At 43.3% G+C, this 14,458-nt stretch overlaps 1 protein-coding gene across 1 annotated transcript; it reads left to right on the forward strand.

Moving 5' to 3' along the window:
- Positions 1–7,943: 7,943 nt before the first annotated feature.
- psma4 (proteasome 20S subunit alpha 4) lies at positions 7,944–13,404 on the forward strand. Its single transcript, XM_080504912.1, has 9 exons — positions 7,944–7,986; positions 8,304–8,326; positions 8,539–8,581; positions 8,908–9,070; positions 9,171–9,248; positions 9,710–9,798; positions 10,613–10,743; positions 11,307–11,430; positions 13,184–13,404. Exons 2-9 carry the CDS (start codon positions 8,324–8,326, stop codon positions 13,339–13,341), a joined length of 789 nt encoding a protein of 262 aa, XP_080361038.1. The 5' UTR covers positions 7,944–7,986; positions 8,304–8,323; the 3' UTR covers positions 13,342–13,404.
- The last annotated feature ends 1,054 nt before the right edge of the window (positions 13,405–14,458 follow it).

Here is a 14,458-nt window from a genome sequence, read left to right on the forward strand (position 1 = left end):
CCTTACTGGTGGATTTTGTTCTTTTTCAACAGTTGTGACTCTATTAGACATCTTGGTAGTTTTTCCTTTTCTAACAGTCTTGGCTATTTTAACTGTTTTAGCCATTTAAGCTTTTTTTTCTTCTTTTTTCCACCATTTTAAGTCATTTATAGCAATATTTCCTTTGTCAAAGTAGCCATATTATATGTTTAATATTTATCACCTTGAAATGTGAGATACGAGTTCTTTCTTGAACGTCATCAGGTGTAAACATTTTAAAATAAGATAAATATATTTACGTTTCTATGTTTTTGTGAAAGCTCCACAGAGCCACTACAGCTTAAGGAGTTGCAAAACCACAATCTGATCTCTTCCTACATACAAAAGAAACACAACTAGAATAGGAAATCAAACTGTAGTTGCTTTGGAGACTAGTTTCAATGCTTTAACAAATTGCAGCCTCAGATGTAGTTTTAGGTTTATCAAGAAATCGATTGACCAGTAGGAAATAAAACATCCCTGGCTGGATTTATCAAAAAAGATCCGGCCTCGACGGCTCACTTGTGTGAACAACAAGAGATATTTGCCCTCAACATCTCCCTGTGATGTTCCTGCAGCTTGCTGGAAGTGTCTGAGTTGTTGTAAATTGCACTCTGACTCCAGTAACCGAGCATTTCAAAAGGAATTCAGAAACACAGCCATGAATGATTGAAGCCTGGTACGTCCTGAAGTTAGGTCATTCACGTTCACCTTTGCCTGGGGCCACATCTTCAAAATACAATTGTAGACAACGGTGGCAACTTCTAAAGCTCTTTCAATCCAGCACTAGAATATCAAAGTATGTTTTGTTTTGGGGTTTTTTTTTTTTTATTTAAGGCGGAACTCAAGACCCTCTTGTTCTGCTCAGATATTTCTGTGAAAGCTCAACAGGAAGAACCTTTAAGAGCCTTCAAAGTAAAAGCAATGAGTGGATGTTCATGTGATAATCTAATGTCAACCTTGGGCTCTCAGAGCGCTGAGTCAGCAAAAGCATAAAATGAATCTGATCGCACCAGATTGAGACGGATGTGTTGGTGGAGGAAGTTGCAAGAAATAAGCAGTAATACCCAGAAATGATTCATGTCAGTTTATATATATATAAAAGCCTTTTTGAGCCAAGGAGCAAAGAATTACGTTCCAGCACTAACAAAACCAGCCAGGCCGTGACTCACTACTGCCACCCAATGTACAAGAAGGGAATTACGTACATTTTGCATAGTGTATCTTTAACTGACAGCTGAACTTGTTTCAACAAATGAGCAACATGAGCTCTGAAGCCTGAACAGAAATGATACAAGGACGACGCTAACCACCTTCATCCCGACAGAAACGGATGTAAAATGTAGGGACAGAATATTGAAATACAAGAATCCTGTGAGAACATGATGTAAAGACCGAGGCGAAATTCCCCCATCAGATCCATGTCAGGCTAATGACTGAAGGGTGAGCGAACAATGTGTTTGCATACAAACTGGATGAGCCAGTTTATCTGAGCTGAGCCGCTCCTGCAAACACGGATCTGTACAATTAGCCATCAGCCAAAAATAAATCAACTAAACGAGGGTCTACAAATGGTGGTCTGCAACCTTTATGACTAAAAAAAGAAGAAAGAATATACTACTCAGAGAAGGTTTGGAATTTGCCACTTCTGGGGGACATTTCAGGCTGAAGCTCAACTTTTTAATGCACAACATGTCTTTAATCTATGAATGGATTACATTTCATGGTTTGATTAGAATTCGCATTTCAACAGCCGTTCCTTCATCATGCTGTTCACATTTGTTGACACGATGAGACCAAGACAACATCTGGTCCACATCCCACATGGATGACTTCATGATCAACAGACCCGCTGGATTAACGCCACTCAACTCCAGGCCCCGTTAATGGAGGTGAGATCCTCCCTGCGTCACATCAGACCAGTGGAAATCCTTTACATCAGTGTGTGCCTGATGGCCAGTCATTGTCTTGATGGACCAGGCAGCATAAATGCAGGACGAAGGACCAGTGGGCCTCAGTGCTGTCCTCTGATGAAAGAGCACAAACGATGGCCGCCAACGTCAGACACTGTTGTCACCAGACGAGTCTTTGGTGGTCGTTGGGGTTCCGGTGTGAGCAGGAGTGTCTCGTCAACACAGGACTGAACTACACTTGGAACGGTATAGTGACAAGCCCATACTACCTGAAGTCCAGACATTGTGCCCCTGCATGGACAACACAGGTCTAACTTCATGGTCATGGAGGAAAGTGCTCCAGAGGTGTGTCATGGAGGTGACATCATCAGTGGACGGCTGCTGCAGACTGAGGGACCTCCAACGTCGTGTCCTGCACTTTCTCCTGACCTGAATCTCACAGGAAACCTCTGGGATCAGCTGAGTGGCCGTGTAGAGGCTCGTAACTCTGCACCCCAGAACCTGAATGACCTGAAGGCCGCCCTTTCACAAGAGTTTGATGACTCAGCAGACAGTAAGTCATCCTGACATGTTGCTTTAAAGCTGTAAGTGATGCTCAAGCTTACATGAGACGTTATTGAGGTGTTGGTTTTGTTTGTTGTCAAACACTGTTTATTTTTTTTATTTTTTTTCAATAAACAATTTCAAGTGAGGTTAATCATCATTGCATGCTTCTACTTAAATGTGTTACTTCCATGACATAAAATCACTGCACCATGAACTTTTGACAATTTCCCCAAATTTTTAACCGAAAGCCAAATATCCGACATTAGATGAGTAGTATAATTTAATACTTCTCAAAGTGTGGGAGCATGAAAAATTAACTGTTGTTTAAAAAATACTACATTTAAAATGCAAAGAAATGCTTTGTTACAAACACTTTCCTCAGAAAACTAAAGTGCTTAGAAATTACCCTCATAATGTGAGATCTTATTTTTGATTATTGAATTAATATCTATTCAAAACGTGGACTTGTGATTTAGAAGGTAAATTACTTTCTAGGAATTGTACTCAAACACTCGGGACACCTTCATAGTAACCACTGACCTTCACTGCCATCTACTGGAGTAAGTGGTGTATTACATGGCAATGTGAAGAAAATAACAGTATGTTGGAAAAGAAATTAAAATAGCTCACCTAAAAATAGCATAATAACAATATTACATCATTTAAGGTACCGCTATATTAACAGTGTATTGAAACAATGCTGGAGGTAGTAATGGAAGTAAAAAGTAATGTTGATTTTCATAATGTTGCACTTACGAAATACCCAAATACACCAGGAATATTTTTCTATCGGCACAAATAAATGCTTTGTGAGCATTCCTGGTGAAAATGGCTACTTAAAACGACTGATAATGTCATGAAAACACACTTTCATTGCTGATTTTAGTGATGTAACGATGGTAAAATGTAAATATATGTGAAAAACCATGACAACAGTATAACAATAGTGACAGACTATATCTATCTATCTATCTATCTATATAGAAAAAGACCTATCAGATTTCAAATTCAGATTTCAAAAGCCTCTGACTGAGACACAACGGGGTTTAATACAGTGATAATCTGGATTAAAAGCTGATCGTGAATTATTTTCCAAAGAGAATCAATAACAAGGAGCAACACCGAGGTAAGAGTTCAAATACCTTTCATTTCTGTTCACAATAAAGTTCTAACTTGTTCAGAATATTTTGTTTGTGGGATGCTTGAATAAAGTACAATTTATAATTCATGTATAATCTCCTCTAAACTTTCTATGTAATTATTGAATAAAACTCTTAAGGTTGACGTAAAAGTTCACCTGAACTTTATGTATATTAATCAAATGAACATATGAATTTACACTTCATTTAATTAAAAATAAAAGATGTTATATGAACAATACATCATAATAATTCAAAAAAACAACATATTACAGTATTTAATGTGACCGATTAGTTTAAACTTACGCGGTGGGATTACATGCAAGATTTATATGTAATTAAAATCCCTAAAATCCATATTTAGTTTCCTCCAGGTAATAAACAAGGAGTCCGCCAGTCTTCCCTCACACCCAAACAGAAGCTCGTGAGACATGGAGCCTTTATATGGTTGTGATTGTATTTATTGTTGTTTTTCGGGTTCTGTGTCTTATTTATGTACAGCTCGCTGGTCCGGCTGTCGTTGTTCTCCAGTGTTTTACTAATAAAGTTTAGCAGCGACCATGAACAAGTATTTAACTTGGAAGTAACGACGCAGTTGTTTTAGAGGAAGTTTCTGGTAACTGTAATTCATAAAGATGACGTGTGTGTGTGTGTGTGTGTGTGTGTGTGTGTGTGTGTGTGTGTGTGTGTGTGTGTGTGTGTGTGTGTGTGTGTGTGTGTGTGTGTGTGTGTGTGTGTGTGTGTGTGTGTGTGTCGCTGTCCAGCAGGGGTGGTGCTGAAAAGCCCGAGTCGCGGCCTGTCGTCCCCCTTCTGAGGCCCGAAGACCAGCGGGTAGAAACACCCTAAAACAACACACCTGGGGGTGGGGGGGCCATCACACACACACCAGAGAAGGAGCAGTGGGGGGAGGGGGAGGGGGGGGGGTAAATTGCACTCAGAGGGCCGCGCGCTGAAGACAAATCACAGCCAGACATGACCGGCGGGCCTCTTCCACTCCATCACCGCCTGACAACAAACCAGCCCGGAGCTTTTCACACCGGATTCCTGACACTTCGACCGGCTCGCGTCAGACAAACAGCCGCACCTCCCCCCGCCATAAGCTGCCCCGGCGTCCCCCCCCCCCCCCCCCCCCCTCACCGCCACCACCACCATGACAAACACACCGGAGCAGCAGGAGGAAGAGGAGGAGGAGGAGGAGGCTCCATACCTTTTGTAGTCGGAGGAGAAGATCCCCCCGCTCGCCGGGTCGTGCCCATACTCGGGCTCCCCCACGGAGGACGAGCCCCCCTTCTCGTCGTTGAACGCGGAGCTGGCGGACATGGCCGTGGCGGAGCAGCGATGGAGGTTCGGTGCAGCGGGCAGCGGGATAGAAGGCTCTTAAAGGCGCCGCGCATCCCTGGAGGACCGGGAGGAGGAGGAGGAGGTGGAGGGCGTCATGGTGACGTCACCGTCACGTGGCTGGATGCGCACGTTGCCGTCATTGTAGACGCGTTGTGGTTATTGGCCGAGACATTGTATAGGTAGACCCATCAGGTAGAAGAAGGAGAACGATGAGATGAAGTCCACTGCTCAGCGCCGACATTTCGTTTTCGAAAAGTTCCACTTTGGGAACCGTTTTCAAGAAGTTGCTTTTTCAGTGGCTCCGATGTATACGGACACCCAAAACGCAACAAAAGTTTTGCGTTTTCATTCGGAAAAGTCATGTAGACACGACCTAAAAGTCACCCACCAACCTCAAACCTGTGTTTTCAGACCGTGGGAGAAAACCTTTGCAGACGAGATCCACACAGAAAGATTCAGACCCATGACTTTCATCTTTGCAGAGGTTTTTGCACCTTTATCTTTTCCTTTAGAACCCAGGTGACTGAGAGAAGTTCACACTGGGTCAGGCCACTGGCTCAAAATGGACTACATTTAACCTCTAGTGTATCGAAGCTAACAAAAACAATCAAAACTTGAATTATATTTGATAATTACTACTTAGAAATGGAGGATTGGCAGCAATTGGCCTGGAAGCAAAATAGTTTGGACCCCTCAACTTTATTGGATCATCATTATGATATTAGAATAAGACACCTCACCTTACTGAGCTGCTTATAAGCAAATAAATGACACAATGGAGGCAAAAACGACTTAATTCAAGACCAAAGAGAAGGAGGATTTCATCTGTGTTCCAGATCTACAGCTTCCAGGACATGCTGGTGTCTGAGAATCCAAACCTGATCAGTAAGGTGGTGATCGGTCGGAGCTTCGAGGGACGTCCACTGAATGTCCTCAAGGTCAAAACTCAAGAAAAACAGTTTGGAAGCTGCAAATGCAGCTTGTGGACATGTGTTGAAGAGCAAAATGTTTAGTGTTGTTGATGTGTGTGATAGTTCAGCACTGGGGGAACCAACCGGCCCGCCATCTGGGTCGACACCGGCATTCACTCCAGAGATGGTCACTCAGGCCAGCGGCACCTGGTTCGCCAAGAAGGTGGATCCCCGATGACCAGTCGCTGTTTTCCTCACGTTTTAACAGCGCTGAATGTGTCACTTGTTCTATGAATAGATCGTGGCTGATTTTGGACGTGATCCGGCTCTCACCGCCATCCTCAATGGGACGGACGTCTTCCTGGAGACTGTGACCAACCCGGATGGGTTTGAGTGAGCAGAGACCTGCTGCTTGGAAAACTTTGAGGACATCAATAAATACAAGACCAGACCATATGGATGTCTGAGTACTCTCCATCGATGACGTTTATAGCCTATTAGCATATACGCTGTAATACACTTGTTTGGTTGCATTACAAAAACAAACAACAGCACCTACTTGTGGCCCAACATCCCAACTAAATTATTTTCCTTTTTTTTGTTGCCATTTCTGTGTAAACATTGTCTTGCAAACACAGAACTTGTGTGTGATAGTTCAGCACTGGGGGAACCAACCGGCCCGCCATCTGGGTCGACAAAGGCATTGGGTTTGAGTACACCCACAGCAGAGTGAGCAGAGACCTGCTGCTTGGAAAACTTTGAGTACATCAATAAATACAAGAACAGAGAGGAGCCTCCACACTAACAACCTGCTACTGGAGGCATCTTTTTTAATTTTTTTATTTTAGCTCAGGTTTATTTCGATGGAACATTTTTGAAAACATTTGCATATTTGCGTTTGAATATTTGCGGATAGCGTATTTGCAAATATCATTTGCATATGCGCTATATTCGTGTGGTTCCATTACAAAAACAAATAACAGCACATACTGGTGACCCAACATGCTAACTACACCATTTTAAGTGTTTCTGCTGTTTCTATGTAAACGGACATCCTTTTCAAAACGCCATCTTGTAAAATGCTTGAAATGAAATTGCAAAAACCATGTGCTTTAAATTTGAAACATCATATAACCGGGGCTTCAATCATTTTGAGAGTTGATTTAAGATACCATGGCTCTAAATAAAAGAGATATTTTATTCATTCAGTGATCATTTTACATCAATGTTGTGCAAGAAAGAAAAGAAAGTACTTGCAAGCATGCTAAAAGATACTTCAGTCACCGAGGGGGGGGGGGGGGGGGGGGGGGGGCAACTCTCGAAAACGCTCCCACTCTGTCTCTGTCTAGGAAAACATAACTTTTTGAAGAAGAAAAAACCTCAGACTCCATGTAAACACTGGAGGTTTCCTATGCTTGCTCATGTGACATTTTGGTTTTCTACACATTTTACTTCAGTGATTAGTGTCGTGGAAAAACAAATCTGTACAAAAATAAAGTGAATGTGGTTGAAAATCCAGGAAACACTTTCACAATTTTTTTTTCACAGTCAATTATAACTTTGTTCAATTTAGACAGATGCGGAAAACTTTTTGTTTTACAACAGAAGAGGAGTCCGTGTAGTTAAAATATGCACCGTGGGCAAGAGGCAGAGTCAAAACAGGATCCAACAAGTTGCCAACAAAAGGCAACTGACGTGCTTCATTTCATATCCTGCAGAGAAGATGGAGGAGGGAGTGCAAGTATATCTTGGGAGAGGGGTGTGCTAAACCCAACGTGTACATTTTACAATTATTATTATTATTATTATTATTATTATTATTATTATTATTATTTTAGTTTTTTATTAAATGAAGCCCCCCCCCCTCGCTATCGCCTGAAGTTTGTTCAAAATCTCACGTTGAAGCAGGATAATATAAACGGATTTAATTCACATCTCAACAGAACTCCACGTTGTAATTTATTTTCACTTTCTTTCACTTTTAGAATTTGATTGAATAGTTTTCACATTTTATTGAAACAAATAACATTTGGTTTTTTTTTTATTGAAAAGAATCCGATCGCGCATGGCATGACGTCATCACCAGGCGTCCTACGGAGCTCTCTATCGCCGTCAGAGGTAAATACTTAAAGTTTTACTTCAAGAAAATGCAAATGTTTCTTATTTAACCTCACATTTTCTAAGTCTGTTTGATAGTGAGTAGTTTTAGTAGAATTACGAGCTGTGTGAAGTGTGAAAGGCGGCTGCTTGCTGAAAATGTGTTGAATCATCGCGGTTTGTTATGGAGTTAGCTGTTAGCCGAGCTGTGCTAAATACCCATTTAATCGACAATAATGACTTTGCATAACATTAGCCTCAGTTTAAATGATGAAAGTGGTGTAATACTAGCTACTCAATCTGGTTTTAAAGACATTTTGATGTTTTCGTCTCCACAGTGTGACCTCCGTCTGGAACAATGGTGAGTTAATGTGATTGCATGAAATAAAAAAAACAAACAAACTACAATATCTTGGTAAAGTTAACATTCCCACCATTCAAGACCATCCAAACATCCCGAGTCTCATAATGATGTGAAACAGTGTTGTCCCAATGCCCAGCTCTACATCTGTACACAAAAAACTCACGTTTTTGTCTTTGGATCGAATCCGATCCTCTTTCTTTGTTTTGCAGTCGCGTCGATATGATTCTCGAACAACCATCTTCTCACCGGAAGGTAAAACTCATTCTCTGTCCACCGTGTTTTCGTCGCCTGCTTTTCTCATGCGTGTAACTTTTATGCATTGATTTGAAGATCAGATTAATCTTCTTGTAGGGCGAGGATGCAGTTATGTGACCCGTCACTACAGTGATGGTCACAATAATGACACTTTAAACATTCACAGAACAAGAACTCAATTAATGAGGCATACGTTGTTGTTATTATTCAACTTTTCAAATCAATATTGTCAGAAAATGACCTTACGCAAGTCACTTTGGTTCCTCAACCTGCAGAGCGTTGTGACTGCGTCCTCTCCTCAAGTGACACTCTTTCGCCCGCAGGCCGCCTCTACCAGGTGGAGTACGCCATGGAGGCCATCGGGCACGCCGGCACCTGCCTCGGAATTTTAGCCAAGGACGGCGTGCTGCTGGCCGCCGAGAGGAGGAACATCCACAAGCTGCTGGATGAAGTATTTTTCTCCGAGAAGATCTACAAGCTGAATGAGTGAGTGGCTGCCTGCCGCGTTGGAGGAGCTGTCGGCACCCTTGTGACTCTTACTGATCGCCTGTCCACCGTCGTCTCCCACCACCGTCGTTTCTCACAGGGACATGGCGTGCAGCGTGGCGGGGATCACGTCAGACGCCAACGTACTGACCAACGAGCTGCGGCTGATCGCGCAGAGGTGAGCTCCGGCAGAACCAAGACATATCGATGCGTATCTGCATCAGAGGGACGTTTGTATTGAACATCTACACTGATTGAAAAATGTCTCCAATTGGTGGAACATAGACACTGATGAAGAGGAGCAGTAGAGTCTCTGGGTGACCGTTTTTCTCAAATGTTTGCCCTCGACCAAAGGTGCTTGGTATTTATTTGACGACACAGTAAAGAGCGTCTCCTGGTGTGTGTACCTGTCTTCAGGAAAGTCATGCAAATATGTCCATTTTTGATTTCATGCCTATATTTTACATCGTCTATCCATCTAAAAGTTGATCTGATCATAGCTTGATTCTGCCACATGAGACATTTATCAAGAAAAGCACCAATAGTGTAGTTTTGTGTATTGTCGGAGACCTGCTCGCTTAAATGTGGTCAAATGTTGTTTCCCACTGGAACCCAAGCCGCGATTCTCGCCTTCTGCAGGTACCTGCTGCAGTACCAGGAGCCCATCCCCTGTGAGCAGCTGGTCACGACACTCTGCGACATCAAGCAGGCCTACACGCAGTTCGGAGGTAGGAACCGTCTCACACTGACGGGAGGGACACTACAAGGGGCTGCAGTCACCTGGTTTCATTTTGCAGTCTTTAATGAATGGGTGTGATCTGTGACCTGCAGCTGTGGAAGCACATGTGGCTCTTTGGCTCCCCGAGCATTTCACACAGTCATTACCTAAATAAACATTTGGTCTTTCTTTTAATTATGCACAGAGAAGGACTTTTAACTCATAAGATTTCTAATAGAAGAAAAGCTGAAGGGAAAAAACAGCTTAAAAATGAAATGAAACACTCCTGTTGTGCAAACAGCAACAGGGGGAAATCAATGCTACAGGCTTCTGGCCCAGAACAGACACGAGTGCCACTGACTGACTGACAAAATAGGAAAATGTTAAGGGAACCTGTGTCAGTTACCTTGACGAGCCAGCAGGGGGCAGTCGCTGCTCATAATCCTCCTTTTCCCTGAACATGCAGTCTAGTGTCTCTTTAATGTTGCCAGTTTTGTTTAATCGGCTCATTTAACTTAAATTCCACTTCCTCTATCAAATTAGAGGCCAATTGATTGTATTTAGTTTTGATGTGAAGATTTTTGCCTCTTTTTTTTTTTATTATTATTATAGGCACTTTCATCTTGAATATTTGTCACTACAACAAAGTCAAACGTTAAAATAAAAATGTACAGGAAATTAATGGCACTATTTAACCAGTCGGACCCACAACAAGATGAATCTTGGCTGCGTGTGACTCCTAGGACTAAGATGATGTTTGCCAGGCCGTCCATCTCTTCTGCTACTCCTCCGCTCAGTGGACGCTTTTGTTTCCCGTCTCGCAGGGAAGCGTCCGTTCGGCGTCTCGCTCCTCTACATGGGCTGGGACAAACACTACGGCTTCCAGCTCTACCAGAGCGACCCCAGCGGGAACTACGGCGGCTGGAAGGCCACGTGCATCGGAAACAACAGCGCCGTGAGTCCTCCTCATCCTCATCCTCATCCTCCTCCTCCTCATCCTCATCCTCATCCTCATCCTCATCCTCATCCTCATCCTCATCCTCCTCCTCCGCCGCCGTCAACCGGTCATTCTGCTCCGTGGCCACTAGAGGGCGTAGCTGCACAGAGCCAACCAGTGAAGCACCGTCACAATAAACACATTGACTGGCCTACTTTTTCAAGAGACGCTAATTGTGTAACTCAGAATATTCACTGTTTTGTTTTTTTGCTAATCTCGGCGGGTCTGCACACAAAGCATTGTGGGTAACCGAAGCTCCTCTGAGCATTGTGAGCTCTTTTTTTTTTCTTTTCCCTCTCCTTGTGGAAACAGGAGGAGGGAGGAAACAACACACCTGATCCTGACAGCGGGGCTGTTGTTTCTGAACACAGCGGGGCTTGTAGCAGATTAAAAGACTGTATAGAAGAAATTTACAAAACCCTCAGTTTGTTGATTCATTCGTGGACAACAAGGACGAGGCCTGTTCTCAGAGCGGGTGCCGAGATGACTTTGTGTTGAAACGTTGCGTTTGTGCCTCGCAGGCGGCCGTCTCCATGCTGAAGCAGGACTACAAGGAGGGAGACATGACCCTGTCCTCGGCGCTCGCCCTCGCCGTCAAGGTCCTCAATAAAACCATGGACGTCAGCAAGCTGTCCGCCGAGAAAGGTTCGGATCCCCCCCCCCACACACACACACACTCCCAAAGTTTCGAGCGGTGGCGCGTCGTTTTTTTGCGTTTTCGTTTCAAAAAAGTTTCAACTTTAAATATAAACAATGGCGAGTTCACACACATTGTGACAGACGACGAGGTTGAATCGTTCCTACGATGACTTCCCCCAAAAAAATCTAAAAGGACCAAGTCCCAGGAGACTACGGACTGGGAGTCAAGACACTCTGGACGCCGCCGTTGTTGTTGTTTTCGATCGGTGCGTGTAAAACGGACGCCGTAAAACGGAAGTGGTTGCCGTGCCAACGGGGCCGCCAGCCCTCTTGTGTTTCCCCTCGTCTGAAGCCACGTGGTCTCCCCGGCCTCTCCGTTTCATCTACTTTGTTTTTTGTATTTTCTTGTGCCTGCCCCCCCCCCCCCCCCCCTCCAATCCCCCCAAGGCCTTCGGAGCCTCTTTCACGTCACGGCCAGGACACTTTTATGACACAAACTAACCGCCTGTGAAACATCGCCTCACAGGCTGCGGGGATAATCGCAAACAAAGGGTCAGTTCAACATTCAGACGGAGTTCAAAACAAAACAGTCGAGGTAATTAAGGGTGGCTTAGATCATGTTTGACTTCAATATGTTTTGGGGCGAAGAAGCTGTTAAAAACACCGAGATGAAAGCGGATTTTAAAAATAAGTTAAGTAAAGACTAAAATTGCACCAACACTCACTGACATGAGGTATTTCTGTGTTACTTGTGGTGTATGGGACCGACAGCTGATACTGTCGTCAGTGTCGGTGCACCACTCGGTAATAGTGAAGCACTAATACTTCTTTTTTTAACGGATTTTAAAAGAAGTGATAAACATTGAGATAAATTAATAATAAGAATATAACTTGCACGTTGCATTGTAAAGAGTGAACAGTGGCGTGTTTCACCTCAAGTCGACAGGGCTTCCAGAGAAGACATTTTTAAATACATTACAGTCATTCCAATGTGCTTTTATGGAGAAAATAGAAAAGCCCAACATATCCACATGAGCAAGCAGGTGTGTTTGCGACTGTGGAAAGGAAAAACTCCCCCAACAGGGAGAAACTTTGCAGAAACCAGACTCAGAGGTGGCGGCATTCTGCGGACCGGTTGGGGTGAAAGATAGAGGAGAGGAGAGGAAAGACAGAGAAAGACTTGGTGGGGAGATACTTGCAATACCCTTGTTAGTGCTACATACATTTTTCTTTTTCTTTTTTTTTATTATAATACAGTAATCACAGTGATCCAAATATTTTCCAACTGCCATGAGATTAAACCAGCCTGAGCAACAACAGAGCAAAAACCCAAATAATCACAACAATGATAACAACAGCTAAAACAAAGAACAAAACAAACAAACAAAAACAATTAAAAAAGCAAAAAAAACAATAACATGATTTTTATAATTAACAGAACAATAGCAGAAAATAAGAAAAATCAGCAGCAAATCTCATCAATGAGGTGTGTGTGTGTGCGTGCGTGCGTGCTCTGGATGTGAATTGAACTGGCAAGTCAAGGGTTAAATCCTGCTGACGCTGCAGTTTTCCAGTTAGTAGGTCACATTTAACAGGTTTGTAAAGCGTCACACCTGCGGCGCTGGCAGGAGGCCAAGCCCGGATCGCGGTCGTGTCGTTGGGTGTGTTTGATGCGTTCGTCCTGGAGGACTGGGGGGGGGGGGGGGGGGTGGAGTCACCCGGAGGCTCCCAGCACGGTGACCGGTCTGTGTGGTTGCAGTGGAGATCGCCACGCTGACGCGCCAGAGCGGCAAGACCTGCATCAAGGTGCTGAAGCTGAAGGAGGTGGAGGAGCTGATCAAGAAGCACGAGGCGGAGGAGGCCAAGGCGGAGAAGGACAAGAAGGACAAGGAGCAGAGGGAGAAAGACAAGCCGTGAGAGGGCGTGTGTGTGTGTGTGTGTGTGTTTTCTTTAAAATAAACTTGAGCCATGAAACACACAGTCTGAATGGAGTTTGTTCATAATATGACTTGTTTTGTTTTTTAACAATGTCTCTGTGTTGGTTTCTAATGGAAGATTAACAAGCAACAATGTCACAATTTGGGCCTTTTTCATTGTAATAAAGCCAAAAATATCAAAAAGATTTTTGATCCAATATCGTAACTTGAACGGGGAGTGGGTATTTGTGGATCCGAGTTAGCATCGCCAGCATTACAGCCGTTAGCTCACATCGATGCGACATCCCTGTGTGAAAAACTGAGCGGGGAGCGTCTCCATGGCGACAGGCGCTGATCTCCACGAGGTGCCTCTCTCATCCGCTTTGTATGGGAACTTTTTTTTTTTTTCTCCAGTTTTTTGGGGGATTTATTTAGAAGCGTTTCGCCGTTAACGTCCTAAAATTGATTCACTTGGTCGTCGGTTGATGACAAATCGTCCCTGAAAGGGTCGTGCAATTTGCAGAAAGTTTGTAAGATGCATACAAACCAATAAATAAATCAAATCCATGGAGACGAACACATGACCTCAACCTGGTCACCCGACTTTTGTTGGCAGGTAATAATACTTAAATCTCATAATATTTAAATATAACTGGTAAATAAATGTAAATTGCACAAGAAGTTATTTGAATAGTATGGAGATAATGTAAATGTAAAACACCAAAGTGAAATATATTTTTGATATTAAACTCAGTTCTAGATTTTTTTTAAATTAAATTCAACCTTGCATAATTTTTTTCAGTGATTTTTTCCTAGAAATGACTTTTTCTTTTTTTTCTGGCTTGCACTGGATTTGCGTGTGTGTGCGCGAGGGATTAGAGATAAATGCGTTCTAATGTATCCTGCATTAAGTGTGTGTGAAACGTCCCGTTATGAAAGAGGAGAGCTGCCATGTCGTGTTTTTCCCCCACTGGTTTACAGCTCCGCCTGACGTGGTTCAGTCCTGTATAGAAACAAACTGTATTCACGTTATTTAATGAGATCTGCTCTCTTTTCCTGTGTTAAATGGTTCTAATGGACGGCGGCGTCAAATATGGTGGAACGCTTCAGATGTGCTT

This window comes from Blennius ocellaris, assembly GCF_963422515.1.
Source record: "Blennius ocellaris genome assembly, chromosome: 11".
Classification (NCBI taxonomy): domain Eukaryota; kingdom Metazoa; phylum Chordata; class Actinopteri; order Blenniiformes; family Blenniidae; genus Blennius; species Blennius ocellaris.

Excerpts from the sequence above, each read along its gene's own strand:
- psma4 (XM_080504912.1), top strand. Across the intron at positions 10,744-11,306 it reads GCATCGGAAACAACAGCGCC|GCGGCCGTCTCCATGCTGAA; the intron begins GTGAGTCCTCCT and ends TGTGCCTCGCAG. Across the intron at positions 11,431-13,183 it reads CAAGCTGTCCGCCGAGAAAG|TGGAGATCGCCACGCTGACG; the intron begins GTTCGGATCCCC and ends GTGTGGTTGCAG.